The 27,846-nt window shown below is 41.7% G+C and overlaps 1 protein-coding gene across 3 annotated transcripts in view; it reads right to left on the reverse strand.

Moving 5' to 3' along the window:
- Positions 1 to 27,846, reverse strand: part of slit2 (slit homolog 2 (Drosophila)) — a 392,618-nt gene that overhangs the window by 26,132 nt on the left and 338,640 nt on the right. For all 3 annotated transcript variants that reach the window (XM_078400635.1, XM_078400644.1, XM_078400653.1), the window contains exons 22-28: positions 25,691 to 25,762; positions 24,985 to 25,056; positions 23,933 to 24,004; positions 21,643 to 21,806; positions 19,870 to 19,994; positions 15,951 to 16,048; positions 10,050 to 10,189 (exon numbers count right to left, since the gene is read on the reverse strand). In XM_078400635.1, coding sequence (XP_078256761.1) covers positions 10,050 to 10,189; positions 15,951 to 16,048; positions 19,870 to 19,994; positions 21,643 to 21,806; positions 23,933 to 24,004; positions 24,985 to 25,056; positions 25,691 to 25,762 — 743 coding nt within the window. The remainder of the gene's footprint in view (positions 1 to 10,049; positions 10,190 to 15,950; positions 16,049 to 19,869; positions 19,995 to 21,642; positions 21,807 to 23,932; positions 24,005 to 24,984; positions 25,057 to 25,690; positions 25,763 to 27,846) is intronic.

Consider the following 27,846-nt stretch of genomic DNA (forward strand, 5'->3'; position numbering starts at 1 on the left):
AAATCATCCTGAAGGAGCAGCTTCCTTGAAAGCAATTTGTCAGGAGCTCAACACTATGTGAACAAGCTCTACCTGATACCATCAGCACTGCCACCTGCTAATGCTGAATCCAGAATGATCATTTAATGAGCCAATGCTGATGTACATGTAAGTTTTTTATGCTGGTGGCAACACTTGAAACAAATTCCACGTTGAAAGGTGTTGATGTGTAATCTCACACGTGCATTCCTCACCTATAATCCCCAATGAATTTTTATCATTAATAATTGCTTTAAGACCACCTACATCCTGCGAACAATTACATTTTGGCACTTCTCCTTCTCCAGTGACAACAAGAATCTTAAGTCAAGCGAGTCAAAGCATTTTTTCATCTCCCCCAATATCCAGAGTATAATATTCTTCCTTCACAGATGTTAGACCCTGACTAAGACGTAGAAGGGCGAGCGAGGTAAAGCATTTCTTTAAAATCCCCCAATATCCAAGTTCAATGTTTCTACTTCACAGATGTTATATCCTGATTAAAACGGAGACACCTACTCAAAAAGCACAGGATGTCCTTCTGACCTTTCACAGAAGTGCTGGGGAATCTATGAGGCTTGCTGACTGCTAATTTCCAAAGATATTAACAGCTGTTATGCACCAGAATGACAAAATTTCTCAAAACGTACAAAATGATGGAAGGGGAAGGAATGGGAGGAAAGTATTTGAATATTAGAAAGATGATCTGAATGCCCATCTCAAGCACGTGGGAACACATCACTGCACATAACTAACAAAATATACCAGCAAGAGTAATAATGATGATGATGACTATTGACCAGAAGCAGATGATGATTCTGTTCATTCTTGATCATCATCTATGTACTAAAATTCTAATTTGTTCGCTTGTTCCTGAACTACAGCCAAAACGGTACATGATAACATGACAATTTCAGGCCCATCTTACTCACCGTTGTCCCGTGGTCCTATGGAAGAGGTTTCATTGAGATCGGTGTTATATTTTAAAAGTTATTCACATTTTAAAGTTTAAAAAACTGCGCATGCTCAGTTGGGGCTCCATTGATCTGGAACTTACGTAAGATGGCCGCCGTGTCCGCGTGTGCACAGTTGGGGTCGTTGAGCAGGGCTCGGCCACCTGTCTCTTGGGAGACGGCGAGCCAGGTCTGGTGCCGGAGGAAGCAGCCGGAGCCTGGGCCTGGACATGACCGGGTAACCGCGAGCCTGAGGTGGGCCAAGGGGATAGGCGGCAGCAGATGCAGCGGCGGTGTGACCGGGCGTTGGTGGAGGTGGAGGCCGAGGCCTGGGCCTGCCTTCGGCTCCCCCATCCCCCCTCCTCTCCCCGGCCGGCTCAGTGCCTTCCCCACGCCGCTCAGAGTCTAGCGGCTCTGCAACAGTGGGAGAGTCACCGCCGTCTACCACTTAACATCCCCGCACCGGGATGGGACATGACGATCCCCCCACCCCTGGTCCACCAATGGCGGCCGCCCAGGCCAGGAGGTGGGTTGCTATGGAAACTGCGGGTTGGGGGAGGGAGGGGGAGAGAAGGGGAGAGGGTGAGGGAGTGGATGGAGGAGGGGAGGTGGAGGGGGGCAGGGGGGAGGGGGGGAGGAGGGAAAGGAGGGGAGGAGGAGGAAGGGGGAGAAGGGGAGTGGAGGGAGGAGAGGGAGTGAGGGGAGAGGGGAAGGGGAGTGGGGGTGGAGGGCGTGGGAGAGAACAGGGTGCTGCACCAATGCAGGAGTGTTTTGGGCCCAACGAGTCCACTTGGTCTAGTGCAATATAAAATTATTACAAAAGATAGTCTTCTGGCATCAAATAGCAAGTAATAGCAAGGATGGTGAGAACTAAGGGGGACCTGGTGGGGGGGGGGATGATGAAGGGATGACTATGTTATGTAACTTTGTCGGCCGCTTTGTGGAGACTTTTTTGTGTACTTTGTATGCCAAAACAAAGAATTTCACTGCACTTAGCTAGGGACAAGTTACAATAAAATATCATCAACATCATCATCGTCAAGTAACTTCTTCTATTATTAATAAATAAACAAACTATAATGGCTGATTTATTCACATAGTGCCTCGGCTTGTGATTTTGGGTCTTTCTTGCAAAAAACAAACTGTATACAGTTTGTGAAAATCTCCTGAGAAACAGAACCTGGCATGATATGTGAACATTGGGAGCATGGCTCCTTCCAGCGACACCAGCTGAACTTGAAGATCGAACAACTGGACTATTTAAAATTAGAAAAGGCATGTATGAGCATGGGCAGGTGTGGAATGAAGCCTGTGATTCCATTCTACCCACATGGGATGATAGCTTGTTTGTTTAACAACATCACATTGTTCAGACCATTATTTTTAGAAGTAAGTAGAAAAGATTAAACCCAACTCTGTCTGTCCTTGGTTAGATATATGCATAGTCTTAAGAAGGGTCTCGACCAGAAACGCCACCCATTCCTTCTCTCCAGAGATGCTGCCTGTCCCGCTGACTTACTCCAGCATTTTGTGTCTGCATAGATTATTACCTTGGCACAAATGTCATGACACGTACACTGCAAAATATTATTGGCTGTTTTGGATTTGGTTCAATTAAAGGAAACATTGAGGATGTCAGTAATATTTCTTGAGTCCTGTGCTTTCTATTGGTATCTGATTTTCTAATGTGCATCTTGGGATTAGTCATGTACCTTGATTGTTCTTTATTTTGTTTCCATAGTTTCGACCTCCCGATGCGGGAGTTTCGACCGCCCCGACGCAGTTTCGATCACCCCGACGTGGGAGTTTTTATTGCCCCGACCTGGGAGTTTCGATCGCCCCGAGTTGGGAGTTTCGATCGCCCCGATGCAGGAATTTCGATTGCCCCGACGGGGGCTTCGACCGCTGGCTGCGAATGGTTTGACTGCCCCGACCGCGGGAGTATAAAGAGGTAGGAGATTGGACTTTTTTGCCTTCCATCACAGTGAGGAATGTAGGGTTCCGCTGTGGTGGATGTTTATGTTAACTTTTATGTAGTTGTGTGTCTTGTTGCTTTTTTTAGTATGGCTGTATGGTAATCTGAATTTCACCGTACCTTAATTGGTACATGTGACAATAAACTGACCTTGAAACCTTGATAATTACTTTATTGCACATTCCAACAGATAACTGGATTATTTACTTTAGATGTTTTGCCAGAAATTAAGTTTAATCATCTCTATTAAATGGCCAGCATGTAACACAGACCAAACTGCACATTAGGCAGCATCATTCCTTTGTATTATGGCATAAGGAATGAAAGTTGCTATCTCATTAATGAGGCCACAGATCAATAAAGCAGACATATCACAACTGCATCATATTCCTCTATTCAATCAATGCAATGCACAAGAAGTTGGAAAGAGCTAATTAATAAGGAATTGATGCTGCCATAATAAAGAATAACTGTGTCTGCATACGATAGTTTTGGGAAGGAAGCTTTTAATTTAAAGAGTTTTGCGGTGCATCATGAGGATGAGCTCCAGTCACCTCTCAAGGGTAATGAGCTGAGGTTTTACTTGGGAGGTATTGCTTGACTACATCCTCAGCTACCTCAAGGGAGGAGAAATGGCAGTAGCGCAGTGGGCCGAGGACATGGGGTCGAAATCATGCACCTCGTTTGCAAGGAATAAGCGGGCGACGGGAAAAAAAAAGATCCAACTCTTAACAGCTCGTGGAAAAGAGAAAATGTGAGAAACAGACTGCGACTGACCTTTTTCCACCTCATTCAGATTAGCAGCTTGCAGTGACAAGAGACAGAGAAACATGAGATTTTCTGAGTTTATTCTTTTGCAATACACTAGAACAATATAATGCAGCAGAAAAATATCAGCTTAGTAACTATTTAAAGTTTTCATTCATCCCTACCTCTTTCTCTTTTTTTTCTTCTTTTTTGTGCACAACCCGCAGGCATTGCCACTTTCATTTCACTGCACATCGTGTATGTGTATGTGACAAATAAATTTGACTTGACTTGACTTGACTTGACTCATTGGATTCTCTGTCATTTTTTAATCTAAAAAGCTTATGGGATTTTGAACAAAGTTCCCTCTGACAGGGGCACAGATCCCCATGTGACAGGAACCCGATTCTCTTGCTGTAATTGCTTGGTGTAATTTATCAATTGGTTTGCAATATCCTTTTTTAAAGATTAATTTTCCACCCCATCCCCATTATTCATTATTTTCCTGAAAGCACTGAATAGCACTTGGGTATGGCTTTGTGGGGGTAGGTAGCTAATTGGATTATATAATCCAATTAATCATTCTTTGAGGGTATATCTAACCTTGGGATACTAGCAGCATAGCTAAGGTGGCAGGGTCATCATATTTTAGCTGAATTTTGGTATCCACTGATGTCCACATTGCCGCATTTCCCAGCATGGTTTCCCAAGACAGCGATTTGAGGAGGCATTCTAATTGATTTCCCCTCTCCCTCTTGCAGTGGAATAAAGTTAAACTGCAGATAGATACAAAGACCTGGGGTAACTCAGTGTGACAGGGAGCATCTCTGAGAGAAGGAATGGGTGAAGTTTCGGGTCGAGACCCTTCTTCAGACTGGTGTCGACCCAAAACGTCTGCCATTCCTTCTCTCCAGAGATGCTGCTTGTCCCGCTGAGTTACTCCAACATTTTGTGTCAATGTTGGACAAATTGGTTGGGATTTGTAACGCAGAACCAACCAGATACCCAACTGGAGTCTGAAGAAGGGTCTCCACCCAAAACATCAACCATTCCGTCTCTCCAGAGATTCTACCTGTCCTTCTGAGGTACTACAGTTTTTTGTGTCTGTCTTTGGAGACTTTTCTATGCAGAACTTGCCCACCAATCTATTGAATGAGCTGATTTCTGCTTATTCTAATGACTAATATCCAGCTCCCTCACCATTCTTCATTTGACACGTGGCTGTGTCTAAAATTGTGACATAATAACATAAACTATTCTTGCACAGTATGTAATGATAGGTGTATTTAAAAGGTGTTGACAAATTACAGTAATAGCTCAGTAAACACAATTAATTGATTTAGTTTATTGGCAGACTTGGGTCATTATATTTTCTGGCTTCAATGCTCACCAGATGTCAGGACTTTCCACAACTAGTTATTATTTCTTGACTTGTTGACAAGACACCTAATGCCTCAAAATGATTTGGCAGCACACATGTAACAGGCCCAAGCTTGTCACCAAGGCAGCAACACCATTGAGTAGCCCCTTAGATCTGGTGTAAACAGCTGATGTTCCCTTCGCAATAACATCTGCATTGCATTACACAGCTGCATTGTACTGAGTAGCGGGCAGTTAGTGGAACTGAAACTGAATTGGGTTTCACAACAATAGCTTGTCTTTAGTAGTACTTAACAGGATCAGACACAATTTGCCACGAGTTGACCAAAATCTTGGTGGAAGCTTTTAAAAAAAGGAGGAAAATGTGGTAGAAAAGCAGAAATGTATGAGGAGGCATATGAAGGAAAGTATCTAGATGGATAAGGTAGACCTGCTAATGGTGTCATAATGAACGTTTGGAAAGGATAGGAGGGAAGAATTGGAATGGTGTAGATTCCTTTGTGGGTTGCATAGAGGGAGGACGATGCAGAGGTAGGTTATGGCTGGGGCAATGAGGAATTTGAATAGTAGGATGAAAAAGATTAACTCATGTCACCGCAGGATTAAGAGGCAATGTTAGGCAGTGATCGCAGAGGTGAAATGAAAATAACACATGGCGTAAGTTAGATATGAGCTGCAAGTTTTGGATGAGCTGAAGTTTCCAGAGAATGAAAGATTGGAGGGGAGCCATAACAGCACTTCAGTATTGAGTGTTAGAGGTCACAAAGGCATTCATGGAGGGTGCTGCCTGCCAACAGATGAGCTGAGTAAGGACAGATGAACTGAAGCAGATTATAGAGATTGGTGATATTATAGATCAGGAAGAAGGTAGTTTTGATGATGGGATGGAATAGGGGTTTGAAAGCATAGCTCAGGCTCAGATAAGATGCTAAGGTTGCAAACAGTCTGGGTCACCATCAGAAGATGGCAAGGGCGTTGCTTCCTTCAGGAATTAGGTTAATGGCATCTAATAACAGGAACCATGCTGGAGTTATCATGTTGAGCAATAACGTAATTGAAATTTTAAATGAAAATTAACCAAAATATAAAATAGATCAGCATGATCAAATGGCAGAGCAGACACAATGGGCCAAATGGCTTAATTCTGCTCCTATGAGTTATGGTTTCAAATCGCTGAATCCAAAATGTTAACTTTATATTCACATCTAAAGTCAAAATTTCTCCTTTCCAGTAGAGAAAGAAGCAATTGAGTTTCAAATGTGACATTCTAAAAGGAACCTGATCTTCATGAAAGGGTAGACTCTTTCTAAGTGCTGGAGTAACTCAGCGGGACAGGCAGCATCTCTGGGGAGAAGGAATGGGTGACGTTTCGTGTTGAGACTCTTCTTCAGTGACCCATTCCTTCGTACGTAACCCATTCCTTCTCTCCAGAGATGCTGCCTGTCCCACTGAGTTACTCCAGCATTTTGTGTCTATCTTCAAAGTAAACCAGCATCTGCAGTTCTTTCCTACACTTCATGAAAGGGTGTTCGTCAAATGACTTTGTCAATTGATATATGCCAATACTGTATATGTTCTGACATAATTAGTCACTTTGAATTGCCTTTCTTCTCAATAGAGTCAAGGTCTGGAAAAATGTCACCTTCGTTTACCTTCAGGTGGGACAGGGACTGTGGTGTCTGATATTGAAACTGGACTGACCTCACTGGCTCACTGGAGCTTAACTCAGTTGCAAAATTTACTGGTGCTTGAGTTGCATTGCTTCTCCTTGCCTGGAAGTAGTTTAGTTTAGAGATACAGTGCGGAAACAGGCCCTTCAGCTCACCGAGTCCGTGTTGACCAACGATCCCCTCACACTAACACTATCATACACAGACTAGGGACAATTTACAATTGAACCAAGCCAATTAGCCTACAACATGTACGTCTTTGGAATGAGTACTAGGCACAAAATATCGTACATGCCAGGCAAAGATATATAATAATAATAATAATAATGTATTTTATTTATATAGCGCTTTTCATATACTCAAAGACGCTTTACAGAGATTTAGAGAACATAGGGAAATTAATAAATAGATAAATAAGTAAATAAATAAACGAACAGAGAAAGGAGACAGAAGGTGAGGTGACCTTCAGTGGTTGAAGGCAGTACTGAACAGGTGAGACTTCAGCGATGTTTTGAATGTGGAGTCTCTAACGTTTTGGGGTAGTGAGTTCCATAGGGTGGGAGCAGCGATGGAGAAAGCCCTGTCCCCCCAGGATCTGAGTTTGGTCCGGATGTGGGGGGATAGGAGATTGGCAGCAGCAGAGCGGAGGGTGCAGGTGGGAGTGTGCCTGTGGAGGAGGTCGGTCAGGTAGGATGGGGCCAGGTTATGGAGGGCTTTGTAGGTTATGAGGAGGATTTTGTACTGGATTCTCTGGGGGATGGGGAGCCAGTGTAGTTTATAAAGGACGGGGGTGATATGGTCACGGATCCGGGTGTGGGTGAGTAGACGGGCAGCGGAGTTTTGAATGTATTGAAGTTTACTGATGATTTTTGAGGGTGCGCCATAGAGGAGGCTGTTGCAGTAGTCCAGACGGGAGGTGATGAAGGCGTGGATGAGGGTTTCTGCAACTGTGGAGGAGAGGGATGGACGGAGACGGGTAATGTTTTTGAGGTGGAAGAAGGCTGTCTTTGTGATGTGTTTGATGTGTTTGTCGAAGGAGAGGGTTTGATCAAAGATGGATGGGTTGAAAATAATGTAAGTGGGATACGATTCTCAAAATGCATGTGTGTTCTTGGTACATTTGAAGTAATCCTTTTAGTTATGGAGAGCAAGTTGTACTGTTAGGAAGCTGAACTAATTTATATGGTGAACATAATTATGCTGTTCATCCTGATATAATTACTGGGATATGCCCACGCTCCCACCAAAGCGTGAACCCAAAAATTGCTAACAATTTTTATTTGTTATTTTGTATCTTGGATGATTCCTAGAGTGGCAGTGATAAAATCCACTCTGAGAGGAGGGGAATTCGAGTTCGTCATAGAAAACAAAAAGATAGTTGTGACCCTTTTCGTAAGGAGTTAAAAATATTTTCAGATATTCCTTGGTATTCGGGGGTTAGGCATGATCCAAATTAGGTGAAAGCTGTCAAGAAATCTTCAGGTACAATCTCGGGGAACCCACTCCTGAGATTTGCTTAAATATCATGTAAGTGTAAAATGTAGTGTGATCATTATTGAGCCTACTTCCATCAGAGATCACTGGAGCTGTGGAAACTACACAAGGTCTGCACGAGAGAATATTTAAGAGGAATCTGAATATAGTGTAAACAAAATTGCAAGTTTACCATTTCAATTTGTGAATTGCAAACAAGAAAGCATTTTAATATTCCATTTGAGAGAATCCTTACTAAATACACCTGAAATATGACACTTTGTACTGATAGGTACACTGTTGGAAAAGGCCATGTTGTGAAATAAAACAGGCTGTAATCTGTATCATTCAAGCCTGTAGCTTTATTCCTTCTCAACCTACAACAAACTTTGTGGTGGGTATCGACTGCCTGCAGAAAACTGGAAAGGTATTCCAAACAAATAGATTGAGAGAGAAGATGACAGAGTCCCAACACCACGAGTCCCATCTTGTACTTCTGCTGTTTAGTGTTTGTAGTTACTGCATGCGACGTGACTGCGGGTAATGTTTCATTTTACTACACATTTATGTGTATGTAACAAATAAACGACTATTGACGATTGACTATTGACTCTCTCAAGTTAGTTTTTTGGCACTATCCCCGAATTGCACATTTATCTTCAATGGTAAAGGCCATCCAGGCTTCCATCTCTCCAGAAGGCTCTGGTTCAATAATGTATTGTTGGAAATGCAGCAGTAAATTCAATAGACTAAACTGTACTATTTCTTTGCAAAATGCTGGAGTAACTCAGCAGGTCAGGCAGCATCTAGGAGAGTAGGGGAATGGGTGACGTTTCGGGTCGAGACCCTTCTCGGGGTCTCGACCCGAAACGTCACCCATTCCCTCTCTCCTAGATGCTGCCTGACCTGCTGAGTTACTCCAGCATTTTGTGATACCTTTGATTTGTACCAGCATCTGCAGTTATTTTCCAACACTATATTTCTTTGCAAAAGTACTTTGTGTTAAGATTGCCAGCGATTACAAATCCCTATTCAACCAACAAATCAGACAAAAGACAAGTAGAAAAAAGAAACTAGAAACAAGCTTCGAAGATATTTGACATAAATCACATTTTTTTTAAATTGTATAATGCGAAATTACTACCTGGTTAAATCACCTGTCAAATATCTCAACATTTGGGAATTTAATGCCTAGAGATTCCATTTGCAGTATCAGTGCTGAGCACTTAATACATTTTTGTAAAATATTCATTTTTCTCCTATATTAAAAGGGATTTTAAGCATTCAAATATTAACATAACAATAATTCTAGATTTAAGATTATTTTGCAAACTAGCACATAATTTTCTGGCATACATGTGTGTCCCACTGTGTATTTAAGTGCACTAGACACAGTCTAAGAAACTTCCAGGTTCAATTTCTGGTCTCTGCTAAATGAGCTGATCTTGGCTGGGGTAATGATAAACATGGACGCTACATTTGGCTTCACATGAAGCACAGGCAGCGCTGATTTACTGGAGGGTTGCCACTACTTGTGGAACCATAATCCCAGCATGAGTCAGTGCCTTCAGGAAAGAAGAGATAAGGAGAATAAATCAATATGAAAAAATGGTGGAGACAATGCTAATATCAGCTTTCAGTAATGTCCTATTCCAGGACAAGTGGTCCACATTCAAACGCAGAAAATGCTGTTTCATTTTTATTATTTATTGCCGAAGAGAAAAATAATGTAACAGGTCTTCTGTTGTACTTTACATGCTAAAAACAGATACCTCACCCTTGTGTCTAATATGCAACTGTTTGTTAATAATGAGATTGCTGTGAGTCCCTTACCTGTGTATTCAGGTGGACAGAGGCAGGTGTAGTTATTGATCCCATCAATGCAGGTGGAATTGTTCTCACAGTCGTTGTCCTCACAGTCATCAATGTTCACTGCACAGTTCTCACCTTCAAATCCATCGGAACATGAGCACCTGTGGAAGCAGGAAAACCCCCTTTTCAACAACAAGTAACCTCAAGACACTTGCCAATTGTCTGAATAAACGGGAAGGGAGATTCTTATTAAGGCCTTCTGCCAAAACAACAAGAGCCACCGAGAATAATGCTCATCTAGTTAATGTAAACACAAAGGTCTGGAAATTTGATTTCAACAATTTGATTCCTGAGCTAAATGTGGGCCATATGTGGCACAAAGTCAAATCTGAAGACAGCAAAGAAAGAAAATCACTAAATTGTAAAGTTCTTGCTTTAAGAAATTATTACTATGGTTCAATTGATTTCAGAGGCCCTCCAGCAGCCGGGTGAGTAAACAAATGTGTGTGCAGCGTGCGACAGCTGTACAGAGGAAGGAGCTGACTGCATTGCGTTGGATCAGTCCGACCACTACATCATCGATCCAGTTCTGTCACTACGCCGACTCTTAAAGTGAGATATAGAAGAAATGCATATCACTCTTGGCCAAGATCAGACGATTCAGAGGCTTGCAAGTTGCAAGATGGCGCCAGAGCTTGGTGACTCTATATGTATTATTCCAGAAAAGGATCTATTGTACTAATGTATAGCATGACTTGATGCATAACAGCAGAACAAGCATTTCACTGTATCTTTCTGCAGAAACTATTGAGCCAACACCTCACCTACGCTTTTCACACACTGTTGCTTGTTGGGCAAGCAGTAGCATGGACAGGTGTGTGCAAAACCATGGGAAATGGATCAAGATTGTGAGCGAGTGATCTCCCCATGGGAGATGCAGGAACTCTCACTGGTCCATTTTTTTCCTTGCAGGTGGTGAGGTAGATCTACAACAGGATATAGTGGCAAACATTTCAACGCATGCACAAATTTGCCTTTATTGTATGACCTACTAATCAAAAATGGGTGCAATTTCCTGCCAAAGTTAAATGACTTGACAGCAAGATTGAATCAGTGTTAACTCTTTCACTGCAATATAGATAATGACACATGCCAGCTCCCAGCAGAACAATCTCATCATTCCCATTCCCCCTCTCCTTATTTCCCTGGATGCTGCAACAATATCTCTCACATTTCCACCAACTCTCCGATGATTCATTTGTTTGTTATCTATGTTGAATGTGATTACTTAGGCTAGGCTTACCTCTGTGACTGGGTGATTGCGGATCATTGCGGACTCGGTGGGCTGAAGGGCCCGTCTCCACACTGTATCTCAAAGCTAAAGTCTAAACTAAAATTAAATTACTGAAAGCCCTAGATAGATTGGACGTTGAAAAGATGCTTCCAGTAATGGGAGAGTTTAGAACCAGAGACCACTGCCTCAGAATAAAAGGACATAACTTCAGAATGGAGATGAGGAAGAATTTCTTTAGCCAGAGAAGTGAATTTGTGGAACTCATTGCCACAGATAGCTGTGGAGGCCAAGTCTTTGGGTATTTTTAAAGCAGAGAATGATTTGTTCTTGATTATTAAGGGGTTCAAAGGTTATTGGGAGAAGACAGGAGAATGGGGTTGAGAGGGACAAATAGATCAGCCATGATTGAGTGGCGGAGTAGACTTGATGGACTGAATGGTCTACTTGTACTCCTATGTCTCATAGTCTTTAGCAGCACTGTCGATCGGTAAGTGAGTCATTGCTGTCACTTCCCCTGGAAAAGACAGCATAGTCATTTGGTTCCAATGTGGGAGCAGCAACAAGCAGCCTCGTATTCCGCCTTGTGCTGATCAAGTGGTACCTGAGGAATCTAGGAATCTATCTCATGCTAGAAATACTCAAGCACCCTAGGACTGCCAATCATGGAGATTCAAGTATATTTTTTCTTAATATTTTGACCAGTTTTCTGACCTGGTATAATTAAAAAAAGGGTGCCATTAATATCTGCACGGCTGCAACTGAATTTCCCTCACTTTTCAAAGGAAAAACTTCCTTAATACAATGAAGGGTTTACACAACTAGTGGTGAGCATGCTAATGCAAGCTCGTCAATAAAGGATGCAGTAAATCCCATGTAAGTGCCGTTTGTTAGAAGTAATGGACAAAATTGAAAGAAGGTGCTTTTATACAGGGTAATTATACAGTGTGATGAAGGGCACCATCTCCGCAGACAATGCAAAACCAGTAAAGCCAATGAATCCAGTGCCGCCAGAAACAGCCTGTTCATGACGAACCATGAGTTACGTTTCTGTGCCCAGCCCCACCTCCACACTCACTCTCTGCACCTCACAGGTAGACGTGGAGAGGATGTTTCCACTAGTGGGAGAGTCTTGGACCAGAGGCCATGGCCTTGGAATAAAAGGATGTACCTTTAGGAAGGAGATGAGGAGGAATTTCTTTAGTGGAGGGTGGTGAATCTGGAATTCTTTGCCACAGAAGGCTGTAGAGGCCAAGTCAATGGATATTTTTAAGGCAGTGATAGATAGATTCTTGATTAGTATGGGTGTCAGGGGTTTTGGGTTGAAGGCAGGAGAATGGGGTAAGGAGGGAGAGATAAAGCAGCCATGTTTGAATAGCAGAGTAAACTTGATGGGCCAAGTGGCCTAATTCTGCTCCTATCACTTATGACTTATACTGGGCTTCAGAGCTACGTTCAATGACTGGTTGAGAACTTCCTTCCCCATACGTCACCCATGCCTAAAGTGACACAACTAGAGGTGGGAATTACCAAGCTCAGGCCAGCCAACTGAGATCAGCCGGACTGGGGCCCAGAAACACAGACACTGCATCCCTGCCTCCCTTCTCACCTGGTTAACCAGCAGACTGGTAAATCAGCCGCTCGAAAGCTGCCAGCTGTCTGCAGATGACTGGATGGGGAAGTAGCAGCTACACAGTGTGCTACTATTTGTAATGGATATTTCAGCTTTTGCAAAGACCTTCTGAATGCTTGCCAAATCTGTGATTGGCAGAAATAACCCTGCAGGCAGGAAACCAAGGCTGTGGCCAGATTGGGAGCAGTTGAAAATTCTAATTCTCTGCATAAATGAGTATCTTTGTAATGAACACCATTTTGGAACCAATTTGGCACAAAAATTGCAACAGCAGAGCCAGTTTTTGAGAGCAAGAACCAATGCGGATAAGTAGTCTGTATTATCTAGGCATGAACGAATTACCATCATCTTGAACAGTTATGCCCAGTGGATGCATGTTGTTCAAGTGTAAGCTGCCAAAGAGCTGATTCCATTACTTCAGTGGAATCAAAGATAGGATCATTGTGTATCTCTATAATGAAGCATTACTTTAACATCATGAAAAATAAGGCACGGACATTTCTCAGTCAGACAGGTCCTTAAATGTAAAAAAAAAATCTTGATGTAAATTCTCACTCTTTTTGGCAGAACATCTCATTAAATAGTTCAGCACTAATGGAACAACTGAACAGAAATCAATGGCTATATAAAAGCATCCTGATGCAAGGACTGTAGCCAGTTAATCCTTTCACACGAAAAAAATGATCTTTATTATCTTAATGATGCATGCAAGTATGAAGCTGCACATACACTTAACAACCTTGATGAATTAATTGCTATTCTCATGTGGAATTATTAAATTACACTAATAGAGAGCGCTGCTTCATAATTTATGAGCATGTAGCTGCACTCATTTTAAGCTCTTATTTAACATTCTGAGATCTGTGCTCAAAGGATGTTTATCTGCTCTGGTGTAGCAGTTTGAAATTGCTTTTTCATTTTCTGTTAAATCACAAAAACTCCGTCAATTCCTATCCAACCATGTCAGAAAACATTTCCTAAAGACTATTGCACATTAGTGTGCACATTGTGGCTATATTTGTGTGCAGCCATATGTTGTGTGCAGAATTTAAAAGGCTCTTTTGAATGCATTTCAAGAGTTCTTTATCTTCTGTGCTCTTTGACCTGTTACTATCAAAGTTAACATTAGGGTAGTTGAAACCTCCCATCATTATTGCCATGCCACGCAGAAATCTGCTCCACTATTTGCCCTTGCAGTTATCTCCTAGCTGCTTGAAGCATGGACAGAGTGGAAGTCGAGGAGCCAAGTTACAATTTCTGTGCTTTTACTACTTGGTGGCCACATTTATACATTTGGTTTGAGGAAGGTGCCCATGGCTGTACATTTTTCTAATATTTTGATATCTTATTGATATGCTGGACTAAATATTGAAAGAGACACTTTAAGCAGCACTGTTACCTCTGGTAGAACATTGAAAGTGAGAGAAGCAGAAGGAGGCTTACATAGCAAACCTTAAAGCTACTTTCTAGTCCAAGACCTCAATTTACCATTAGAATCCTGATCATAATTTACAACAGCGCATTTAATGTTATTCCATAATTATACTTAAAAACATTATACTTTACTTTAGAATTTGATTTTACTATCGAGATACAGCTCGGAAACAGGCCCTTCGACCCACTGAGTCCACGCCGACCAGTGATCCCCGTACACTAGCACTATCCTACACACACTAGGGACAATTTACTATTTTTATCAAAGCCAAATTAACCTAGAAACCTGTACATCTTTAGAGTGTGGGAGGAAATCAAAGCACCTGGGGAAACCCCATGTGGTCACGGGGAGAACATACAAACTCTGTACAGACAACGCCTGTAGTCAGGATTGAACCAGGGTCTCTGGTGCTGTAAGGCAGCAACTCTACCACTGCGCCACTGTGCCTCTCTAGCTACGTTACCATGACCTTAAAAAAAACCTGGTATTGCAGTTTTGTTCTATAAGGAGAGATTAAGCAGATTAAATCTGCACACTGTTGAGTTTGGAAGAATGAGGTGTGGTCTCCTTGAATGGTAGAAAATTATTTACAGGCATGACAGGGTAGATGTTTCTTATGACCGAAGCATCTTGAACAAGGGGTCACATGCCAAACTAAGACTTTGGTCATACTAGACAAAGATGAGAAGGAATTTCTTCACCTGAAGTGTAGTAGATCCTTGAAATTATTTTGCCCAGAAGGTTCAGTCAATGAGTATATTCAAGATATAGATCAATAGCTTTCCAGATACTAAGGGAGCTAAGAGTAGGAATGCCATGATCTTATTGAATGCTGCAACAAGGAGGAGGAATTGAATGCCCTACTCCTGATTCTAATTCTTATATCCACATGAATGCAGCAAGTTAAATATAAATTGATAATGGACACATTCAGTTTGTTAATGACGCTTGCTAAAAACATTTCAAAATTATTTGAACAGAAGCTGGTTACTGTCTGCTCATCAATTCAATTTATTTTTTCTTCGGAAAGTTGGAAACTTTCTTTTTCTAATTAAACCAAATCTTTCGGAACATTCAGAGGCAGTAATGCTCACTAGGTGATTATTAAGTATGGAGCAGTGGCCTGAAAAAGACTCGTTTTTAATTTTCTGTTTCACTGCACTAATTTTTCATCAGTTCCAGTTCTCCTTCACATCGTTCTTGCAGATTAATAAAATCATCACTTTTATGGTTTTGAGTTGCTTTTTTTAATGAAGAGATAAAATATTTCTTTGCTCATCTATTTTGGCTGCATTTAAATTCCACCTGCATTGGAACTCTCGCAGGTATTTTTGCTTCAGCAATTACAAGACTAAGATGTATGTGCACACATTTTGCATTGTTAGATCACAGCACTGCTAGAATGGGGGGAAAAACAGCATATTTTTTGGCCTATCTAAATAATTTATTAATGCATAAAGTTTACGCTCGAGTCCTCAGCTGAATTAGGTTAGCAAATGCTCAACTCCTATAACATGCTTTCTTCATTTACAATGAAATAACCATAAAACAAACTATACGAACCAGAAGACATCTTTCTCCCCCTCTTTAAGATGGCAGGTTCCACCATTTTTGCAAGGACTGTTAACACAGGCGTGAATGGGAACATCGCAATCTTGTCCCTGAAGAGAAATAAAATATGGAGGAGTTAATTACAAAGTCACTGGAGGATATAACAATCTGTACCAACAATTTGACAGTCGCTGTAGGTGTCAGGATAAAGCTCAAACTGGAATATCATTGCAGGAATGGGCATGGTGAAGCAGAGAGAAGAGTCGAACAGAAACAGGCATCGCAAGAGTGGGAATGAAGTCTAACTTCAGTTCCACTGTCATGTTGCTGAGTGCACACAGAGCAGCTGTTACATCTGCTGTAGTAATGACTTTGAAAATATTTTTATTAAAAATAAAATTAAAACCAATTAACGTCAACAGAGTGCTTTGCAACCAAGATTAAAAAGAATTTAATGTTTAAATAGTCCAGTAATGTGTTGATTATAAAGCATTTATTCTGGATATTAGATGCACAGTTTGGACAGTTGAAGACAACATTTTACTGATATCATTTAGTGTAACTGCATAAATAAAAACTATCAGCATAATTCATCAATGTAATCCATCAGAAGCTGTCCAGCTGGTTATTATGCCCAGCAGTCAATTACAGAGCTCTCAAGCTCCATTTTCATCACAGCTGGCATTGCAAGGGGATTCATTTCCCATAAACTGCAGCTTTTTGACTTCTTACTGACTTTTTACGACTGAGGGCAAAGTTACTGGGCCCCATTCACGGTCAACAGCCTGAGTAAGAAGGAAGGAGGGGCTTCCGCCAACATTTCTTCCACCGGTCGTACTTTTGCCACCCGATCATCCTCCAACTCATACACAAGCATACACATCGTGGACCCGCAACATCTGACACATATCATTGACGACACATCGTATCAAGTGCACAGTATTTCCCCTCAGTGAATTGAGTTAAAGTCTTCATATTTTGAATGGGTTATTTTCTGGTGTTTACCTTTACATTAGACAAGAGAATAGGTGCAGGAGTAGGTCATTCGGCCCTTCGAGCCAGCACCACCATTCACTGTGATCATGGCTGATCATTCTCAATCAGTACCCCGTTCCTGCCTTCTCCCCATATCCCCTGACTCCGCTATCTTTAAGAGCACTATCTAGCTCTCTCTTGAAAACAATCTCTCTTATTCTCTCTTATTCGTGTGCCAGAAAGCCTGAAATTCCACCAGGCCAACATGCATGATATATATTGATATATTCATATATATCATGCTTGTTATGATTCATTATGAATCAGTAGGTTCTGAGTTATATATTAATAACAAGTCAAATGATGGTCTGGTCACTCCTGCTCATCGGCACCTGACGTGTAATGTTAGTTATTTCATAAAGCCTCTGACGTAATGTAATCAGCGGAAGAGTAAAGATGCTAAACAGATTGGAACAAATAAATACTGGTACTCCTAATGGGTGTACAAAGGGGATGGAACAGTGAATCATCAATGGTTATTTCTGGTGTTCTGGCTCAGGAAGTGTGCCACTTACTATCTCTTATTGGAGAGCCAGACTGTGAGATCTTTTTCAGGAAGTTTTGCAAAAAGGTTTCACACTCTGCACCCAATTAACCACAGGGGAAGACTCAGATATGGAGGAAATGCAACGTCAATTAGCCAGGTCGCAAGGAAGCCACTGAAATAGAAAAGGTAAAGTTGTAAAGAAACTCAGGGAGAATGGGAGTGATTTATCCTCAGGGTGAACCAGAGTTGGCAGAGCGGAAGAAATAAGCCTGATACACTGATCACGAGGACCTAAGTAATGAAGGGAATAGAAAATAGGGATGACATTTTTGAAGAGGTGACCCTGACACCTTAAATCTATGAGATCTGTCTAGGATCAGGTTGTTTGGAGAGTGGCTTACCTTATGCGACTGGATATGATTAGTGGGCTTAAGCACGTTTATCTTGGATGAAACTATGGGGTCTTTTGTTCAGGTAAATACTAACTATGGAGATTACAAAGTTAGGCAAAGAGCTTAGACAAACAAGTGTGGCCGAGGTAAGGAAGGAGTTAAGTGTTCCTTGGGATGTGGATCTAGGCATCCTTTTAATTTCCAGTCATTAGCAGAATATTCCACTCAGAATTCAAAACCGCAGTAAAATGTATAGCTGCCAAGCTTTTACTTTCTTTGCAAGTGGGTCCTTGGAGAAAAATCGGTATAGCTCATTTGGATCCAGAGACGAAGATCTTGAATGCAGACTGCTATCACTCCAAAGGACACTTACAGCGCTAAGAGTCCCACAGGGTCACACTTTGAAGTGGAAGCCTAATATTCAGCCTTACAATTACTATCAACTGTCACTCTTCAGTTTTTAAATTACTATTAACTGCCATTCTTGAAATGTATTATTTCATATTTTGTCTGGAGGATCGACAACTGCCAGCCTCCAAGGTTCTGTCGGGTCAATTTGGGCAAGTGCCCCTGACCTGACAGAGTAAATGAGATACCAAGGGATGATGCCGGTGTGACAACATTGAACAGCAATTAACTGATGTTCAGAACTGTACACACATAGACTTCTCCCCGGCAACGAGCTGCTGAGCAATAGCAACAGCTGGATGACAGGTTATCACATCCAGAAGTAATAGCCGGTATTGCATTCCCATTTCCTTCTGCAATATCTGAATGTTATACCTGCATATAAATTGTAACTACGTTGGCCTTAAAACTCTACAGATAGAATCGGGAGGTGGGGGTGGGGGTGGGGAGTGCCAGTGGAAATCACGCTGAGTGTAACCCAGCTGTGATAAGCAAGATTTATGTGGGCAGATATTAGGATGGGTCTGAGGGATGAAAAAACACTGCTTGTGTGTGCATCTTAAAACACTCAGGTCAGGAAACAGGATCCTATAGACAGTGATGTTTCATTCACTAAAATTAATTCTCATAAAATAAAAGAGACGAGGTGTATCTCTCCAGCATTCTGAAAACCACGGTGCAAACAGTATGACCACAGGTTACTACTAAATATAAGCTTAGCAGGGCTGCAGAGAGAATCTTGTTCACAGAAATTTCCAACATAGGCTCCAGGCAAAGGCACTGAATAAATATCTGGTGAAATACAGGATTGAGATTCATTATCAACTGTCCCCTGTGTGTCTCCTCTGGTGCCTGAGAGCTGGAGAGATGCGGATGGTACTTTGGTGTCTGTGAAAGTTATAAATATGGGTGGTCACGGTGGCGCAGCGGTAGAGTTGCTGACTTACAGCGAATGCAGCGCCGGAGACCCGGGTTCGATCCTGACTACAGGTGCTGTCTGTACGGAGATTGGACGTTCTCCCCGTGACCTGCGCAGGTTTTCTCTGAGATCTTCGGTTTCCTCTCACACTCCAAAGATGTACAGGTTTGTTGGTTAACTAGTATGTTAAATGCAAAAATTGTCCCTAGTGGGTGTAGGATAGTGTTTATGTGTGGGGATCGCTGGTCGGCGTGGACCCGGTGGGCCTGTTTCCACGCTGTATCTCTAAACTAAATTAAACTAAAATTAACTTTTAGTTTAGTGGGAAATGGGAGTCAAGATCGTCCTGTCAATGGAAGGTTAGAGGCCCCTGACTGCTGGAAAGAAGGGAGAGATTGCACTTTTTTTCCCCTTCCATCACAGTGAGGAATGTGGAGGAGTCACTGTGGTGGATGTTCATGTTAAAATGTATTTTGTGTGTCCTGTTGCTTTTTATTGTTATGATGAATGTATGGCAAATGAAGTTCCTCGTATGTTGCAAAACATATTTGGCTAATAAAGTATTATTGTGATTGTGATTAAATCTCAAACCGCACATGGCAAATGTAAATGAACGGTAGATCTTTAATGATGATAAAATTAGAGCAAATGAGCTGGAAATGTTTTCTTTGTTGTAAATTCTGAACATACCTTGAATCCATAAGGACAGGTGCACCTGTAGAAATCCACTGGGTCATTTTTGCAAGTGCCATCGTTTTTACATGGGTTGGAAAGGCAAGGGTTACACTTGGCTAGAATGTTGATGTCAATCGGCCCTTGAAAAGTAAAGCATTGCATAAGTTAAGAAAATGACACATGCAAGGTACATATAAGAAATAACTAATTTCATTCACATCATTTTATGATTGATTGATCATCTTTGTCATTTGTTTGCTTTATAACACCTTGGAAAATGGAATACTCTAGAATCATAAAAGGTGATTAAACTTGTAATCCTTCAAAATCAGAGAGATAAAACAGGATACAAATAAATTACAATTAATGATTTTCAAACTTTTATAGAGTGTCGTAATTAGTGTGATACTAAAACTTGAGTTTAAAGCTAATTGCGCTGAAATTAAACTAACTGTCAAAACATTTTGAGTATTTTCAATATTTTTCCTAAGTTTGAAAAATGCAAGATTCGGTCTATGAAATGAACACAATATAGCTTATATCATAAGAGTTTTTAGTTAGGATAAAACATTCTGAAAAAATCCTTCAACATCAACATCAACATCAACATCAACCTGCAGGAGAAGCTCATGATGTCCTTCTATCGCTGCTCCATCGAGAGTGTGCTGGCATACTGTATAACCACATGGTATGCCAGCTGCTCAGAAAAGGACAGGAAGGCCCTTCAGAGGGTCATCACAACGGCCCAGAAGATCATCGGCTGCTCACTGCCCTCCCTGGAGCACCTGTTCAGCCTACGCTGCCTCAGTAGAGCAGGCAAAATAATAAAAGATCCATCCCACCCCGGCCACCGTCTGTTTGTTCATCTGCCCTCTGGTCGACGTTTCAGGTCGATCAAATCCCGAACAAACAGACTTAAGAACAGTTTTTACCCCAGGGCCATACGAGAACTGAACACTACCTTCTGCACTACGCAACACTGTTAAAAAATCTTTGTACTTAATATAATTGTATTTATTGTTTTTGCATTTATTGCATATATGTTTGTACGCACCGTCAGGATTGGCTATTTTTTAATTTCGTTGTACTCGTTGCAATGACAATAAATGAATATTATTATTATTATTATTATTATTATTATTAAATATATCAACAATGATACTTCTAAAATGTGCAATAAAGCCAAATGACATACTGTATTTGTAAGACAAACATTTATTTCACAGTTATCTTTCAGTTTAAGGATAAACTCATGCACTACGTACTTAAGGTCATAATTTGTACAAACAGTACAAAAACTATGTGGACACATCAACTTGACATTGATGATCCCAGGGAAACAAGTCTGATTGAGGGGTCAGGTAACCTTTTTGGGTTCACATTTAGGGAGAGGCAGAAGGTCCGTGCTTCACACCATCCATATTGCGGGGGGGGGGAGGGATTGGCTGTCCTACCTGCTACCAGCCAACCGCAAGGCCCTGGAATCTCTATTGGCAGGGCACAGAATGTCAATTGTCACAAGTGAAAAATTGAAGAGTGTTAGATTACATGCGAACAGAAAAATTCAGCAGGCAATTAAGCTGCAAAATCCTTTATTTGTCTAACATTACAACTCCTCATTATATGTGTAATAAGTCCACTCCAACAAAATAACCATTAGTCAAGCATAAGGAGTCAATCCGACAGGTAAACTACGTTAGTATGTTTTGACTTAATCGATTGGCTCCAAGGCAAATGCACTTTTAACGTATGCTCTCTCCCACTGCTAACCTGTATTGGTGGCATTACCTTGACATTCAAATTTCTTCGACGGAGTGGTGAGCAGGAGCTTATCGACCATGTCACCAGGACCAGCACAGCGAGCGATACCTGGTTCTTTGTAGCCTGACTTGACCCAATCGGACAGCCACTGCATATTACAGTCGCAGTACAGTGGGTTTGCACCAAGGGCCCTGCACAGAGCAGGAAGTATGTTAGTTCTTTTCTCCATGCAATCGCGCAATAACATCAAAGATCAGAAAAGCAATTGTTCCATCCAACATCTTTCCACTGAAATCTCTCCTGCCTCTCATCATTACATTCACTTGCCCCCAACAAATGTCCAATATTTTGACTCCCACTCAGTGGAGGACAACTAATGCGGGCAGCTCGGTGGTGCAGCGGTAGAGTTGCTGCCTTGTAATGCCTGAGACCCAGATTTGATCCTGACCAAGGGCATTGTCTAAGGTCATAAGTGATTGAAGCAGAGTTAGGCCATTTGGCCTATCAAGTCTACTCCACCATTCAATCATGGCTGATCTATCTCTCCCTCCTAACCCTATTCTCATGACTTCTCCCCATAACCCCTAACACTCGTACTAATCACAAATCTATAAGGTCTATACGGAGTTTGTACGTTCTCCTCGTGACCATGTGGGCTTTCCACAGGTGCTCTGGTTTCCTCCCACACTCTAAAGATACACGGGTTTGTAGGTTAATTTGGCTTTGGTAAAAATTGTAAATGATCCCTAGTGTGGAGAGTGCGAGTGTATGGGGATCGCTGGTCGGCACGCACTCGGTGGGCCAAAGGGCCTGTTTCCACGCCATAACTCTAAACTAAACTAAATCTATACTGTAAATGAGTGGTTCACGGCACCAATATTAAATTTTTATTTTATTAAGTTGCATCTATATTTCTTGACTAATGGCACCACATTCCTTAAGGGATGACATGGGTGACCATTTTCAGTTCAAATCAGCTGCATTACATATCACTGTAATGCTGGCCATAATTTATCTTTTTTTTTTAGTTAAAGAGCTGTCTTTCTTTAATTCCCCTCTTATTTCCCCTAACATCAGCAAGAATTGGTCTCATAGATCTTTACAGCATTGCATTTAGGTTTGGATATTTCTCTGAGCTTTATTTATACAACTGAACTCATTTCTTAGATTGTGCATCAATCAGTGTAATACACAAGCTTAGAACGATTTCACAGCCTTAGACATTATATCACTGATGTTACATATTCTACGCATACCATTCACTCAGGACCATTTCTACAATAGTGAGAATGCTATGTGATGTATGTTTTGTTATATGTTTAGACATATTTCAGCTCTCCTTCCACTTAAACTAAAACACATCCAGACTGAATGCGCAAAACATTGAATTGACAGCTTTCTAAAATCCAGCCCAATTTTTAATTCTATGGAATAGTAGTTCAAGTGAAGTTTAAAACAGGTTGCTGATCAGCAGTGTGGGATTTAATTTTAGCGGTGAGGACTGCTTCCCGTAGAGAAATGAGCGGAGGCGGGGGTGACGGAGGAAGAGCTCCTCATCACGGCAGGACCAGAAATCTGAAAGAAAGTGTAGGAAGCAACTGCAGATGCTGGTTTACATCAAAGATAGAAACAAAATGCTGGAGTGACTTAGCAGGACAGGCAGCATCTCTGGATAGAAGGAATGGGTGATGTTTTAGAGCTGGATAGAGCTCTTAAGGATAGCGGAATCAGGGGGTATGGGGAGAAGGCAGGAACGGGGTACTGATTGAGAATGATCAGCCATGATCAGCTCGAAGGGCTGAATGGCCTCCTCCTGCACCTATTGTCTATTGTCTATTGTTTGAGACAATTCTTCAGACTGAAGAAAGTTTCCTGATGCAAAAGATCACCTATCCATGTTCTCCAGAGATGCTGCCTGACCTGTTGAATTACTCCAGCACTTTGAGTCCTTCTGCTGATCAGAACTTTCTATCTGTGATCAGCAATGATCTATTTCATCACCAAGATATTGCACATGAAGAGATAACAAAAACAGTTTGCGATTCTGCAGTAATGCATCTGGTTACTCTCGGGCTCTCTGCATGATATACAATTCATTCCAAATGTTAACTCCATGATTTGATTCAGCAATATAAAGTTAACATCAATGCCCAGATTCACTTCTGGTCAGAAGTACTAGACGTGCATCGTACTTTGCTTCCAAATTTCAGTTCCCAATCAAGTTCAAGCTGAGAGGAATTCTATCTGTTCAAAGTCCAGATCAAAGAATGCTGTTCCTATCCAAGAAACAACTGTGGCATATTGAGTTTTTACTTACAAATGTGACAATGATGAGAGGTCATTGAAAGATCCCACAGGAATTGTCGATATCTCATTTCCATGCAATGACCTAAAAAAAGGGACATGATAAAAGTTGAACAAAATATATTGACAACCTGATGTTTTATGATTTTGTCTATATTGTCTATTTTCATGTCTTTTTCGTTCAATTATTCACATCATTTCAAATGGTGGTTAAGTGTCTTTGAAAGTCATAGATATTTAAACGCCATTAGCTGGCCCTCAGACGTTACAACTGGTGAAACAGGGACAGGGCTCTGCCAGCTGCCAAGAGTATTTTGTAGCAGTACACCACCTGATATCCTGACACCTCTTCTGCTGGAGGATGGGAGATTTCAGGGCAGAAAAGAGGGCACTCCTTCCCTACCAACACCAAAATCACACACACACATCCACCCTGATCTGGTAAACTGGGCCACAGTGATGGTTGGGTGGTATTCAAGGTGGCAGCACAGAACCTGTAAGGTTCTGCCTCGTATGGCGTATGTCTGTGCTGCTGTCAAAGCCTCTAGTCCATCCTCCCAGAACACGGACCGGACAGGTTTAGAGGGATATGGGCCAAAAGCAGGCAGGTGGGACTAGTGTAGATGGGGCATGTTGATCAGCGTGGGCGTTGGGCTGAAGGGGCTGTTTCCGCGCTGTATGACTCTCTGTATCTCATTGGGTTGGGGGAAGCCGGATACTAGATTGTCTGACTCACAAACACCAAGGTGAAGATTTTCCTCAATTTTGTTCCCTCAGCTCCAAACTTAATTGCAGCAACAACAACAACGGAAAAATGCTGTTAATGCAGTTGGAAGTTGAGGCAGTGGTGTCGGAAGTGGAACAATTCTGAAGATAACGTTGAGACATATCTTTGCAGCGTCCAGGTAGCAGGGGAACGGGGCTCCATGGTGGCACCTGCGTGCACTGAACTACTACAGAGGCTGCCTCAGTTGCGGCTTTGAATGGAAACCATAATCCTTAGGAAAGAGCTGTTAATGATTATAAACATGCCAACAGGAAACACTTGATCTTTCCTGTACTTACAATAAACGCAGGGACTTCAAACCATCGAAAGCACGAACTGGGATACATCTGAGCCGGTTATAACTGAGAATCCTGTGAAAATAAAACATGTAACCCTGAGTATATGTAACAATGCATAACAATAAATAGGACATAGGTACAGCACAGCACAGGAATGGGTCCTTTGGCCCACAATGTCTGTGCCACACATCATGCCAAGATAAACTAATCTCATCTGCCTGCACATGTTTCATCTCCCTATATTCGCTGCACAACGCAGTGCCTATCCAAAAGCCTCTTAAACACCATTGTCATCTCTGCCTCTACCAACACCCCTAGCAGCATGTTCCAGGCACCCACCACTCCGTGTAAAAAAAAAAAGACCTTCGACATCTCCTTTAAACTTTGTCCCTCTCACCTTAAAGCTATGCCAACTAGCCTTTGATATTTCCACCCTTGGAAAAGGGTTCTAACTGTCTACCCCATCCATCACTCTCATAATTTTATATACTTCATTCAGATCTCGACTCAACTGCCCACATTCCAATCCAGGTCTGTCCAACATCTCCTCATAGCTAATGCACGTGATTCCAGGCAGCATTGGAAGTCAAGTCAAACGTTGTGAAAACAAGCACTGGGGTTTATGCTAACCAATTTGATGAGCATATCTACAGGCAATGCAAGAATCCCATTTGGTGCTAAATAAATATTGAGGATAAATGCTTACAGAGTTAGTAGCTCTGTCATGTTGCTGAAACTCTGGTTGTACAATGTGCTGATTCTGTTGTTACTTAGATCACTGAAAAACAGAACGTGAGAATAATTAGAGCAGTTGGTTATAAAACAAAACATATACCTGACGAGGATCATGCAATGAGACACACAATGTGATAGCAAATGTCTGATACTCTGCAGTCGTACATTGCCAGGTGTAAAGACTTGAAGCCCAGGACATCTAAGTCATCTAATAAAATGCAAACAGCCTAACCAGTGTTTGAGAAGAGTCTGAAGATGGTTCCTGACCCAAAACATCACCTATTCATGTTCCCCAGGGATGCTGTCTGACCCACTGCGTTACTCCAACTTTGTGTCTTTTTTCTTGAGAACGAAGCCTGTACACAAGCTGCACATGGCTTATTCAGGCCCAAACAATGGTTTTAATTCAAAGACATTCCCATAATGTACCCAGTGTTTCAGCACTGTTCCATTTCCTGACAGTCATTTCTTCCTCCACAAACACAGATGAAAACCTGTTAAAGTTTGGGTATCCAAAATTTTGATTGTTGCAATCATAAATCTTGCTGCCAACTTAAAGGCAAAATCCTCCAAAAAATAAACAATCTTCCAAAAGATACAAACACATCTTTCAGCTCTCACAAGCTCAAAGTTAAAGTTCCCTTTTAAAAATACAGCTGGTCCCTCTTTAAACCAAAGCTTTCAGACAACCTAGAATGTGCCTGACCACCCATTTAATGTACAAGATCAGACACCAGCAAGAAAATTAGGGAATCACATTGGCACTGTTTCCAACTTTCGATTATGATTGCAATAGAGACATTAAAATCTTCCATAATTATGGACAGTTTCACAATTTGATTGTCATATCCATTACTGCTAGCCTATGGTCAGAAAATCATTTGTCCACCTGAATTTACAGTCCCTAAGATTTACGTTACATACGCTGTTGTGAGCTGGTTTATGGTTTGCAACCTCAGTGTCTCAATGATTCCTGAACTTCAGAGGTCAGCCAGGTACCTGGTTTGATTCCTTGCTTTTGCCAATTCAGGTGACCTCAGCTATAAAACCTATTTCCCTGTCGAGGATCACAATTCAGTGTAATTCCAGGCTGCAAAGAGAAAAATCTTTGCAGAAATCAGCCAAGGATGCCAATTCAGATTCAAAACACAAAGTGCTGGAGTAACTCAGGTCAGGCAGCATCTATGGAGGGAAATGGACAGACAACGTTTCAAGTTTCAAAGTTTCAAGTTGGAATCCTTCTACACCACCTGTCGAGTTACTCCAGCACTTTGTGTTTTACTCAAGATTCCCGTATCTGCAGTTCCTCGTGTGTACCTGTTCAGATTGTTACCCAGAGGATCCTGTAGCTCTGGATATCTTGCTCAATTATTTTAATAGTTCACCAGCCCTCACTGGCAAGGCTCCCATGTGAAGACTGAACACAAGGGTGACCAGAGAACATTTCCTCAGAGGTCCCGTGTTGATTATGAAGCATGGACATATGTCATGACACACAAAACATATGATCCCGTCTCATCAGTGTGGGTGTGGTGAGTTGGATTCACTGTAGGCACCAGCCCCAGTAGGTTGAAATGTCGAGCAATGGGAAGGGGCTTGTAACATTTGTGTGACACAGAACCAATGTAAGGGCGGGTTGGCACCAAAGCATATCATGCATCTTACATAATTAATCTTTGGGACGCCTGCATTCTGTAGCACTTAAGGCAATAGTAATCAACATGTCGAGATGTTTAAAGGCAGCATATTGGCGCAAAGGGTGGCACAGTGGCTCAGTGGAAGAGTTGCTGCCTCACAGCTCTAAAGACCCGGGTTCGATCCTGACCTCAAGTGCTGTCTGTGCAGAGTTTGAATGTTCTCCCTGTGACCACATGGGTTTTTTCCAGGTACTCCAGTTTCCTGCCACATCCCAAAAACGTGCAGGTTTGCAGGTTAATTGGCTTATGTAAATTGCCTCTGGTGTGTTGGGTGTGAAAGTGGAATAACATAGAACTAGTGTGAATGGGTGATCGATGGTTGGTGTAGACACAGTGGGCCGAAGGGCCTGTTTTCACCTGATCTCTAAACTAAACTAGACTAAATATAGACAAAGTAGATATCTATTTCTCAACCACTTTGCGATCAACA

Source organism: Rhinoraja longicauda, chromosome 1 (genome assembly GCF_053455715.1).
Source record: "Rhinoraja longicauda isolate Sanriku21f chromosome 1, sRhiLon1.1, whole genome shotgun sequence".
NCBI classification, from domain to species: domain Eukaryota; kingdom Metazoa; phylum Chordata; class Chondrichthyes; order Rajiformes; family Arhynchobatidae; genus Rhinoraja; species Rhinoraja longicauda.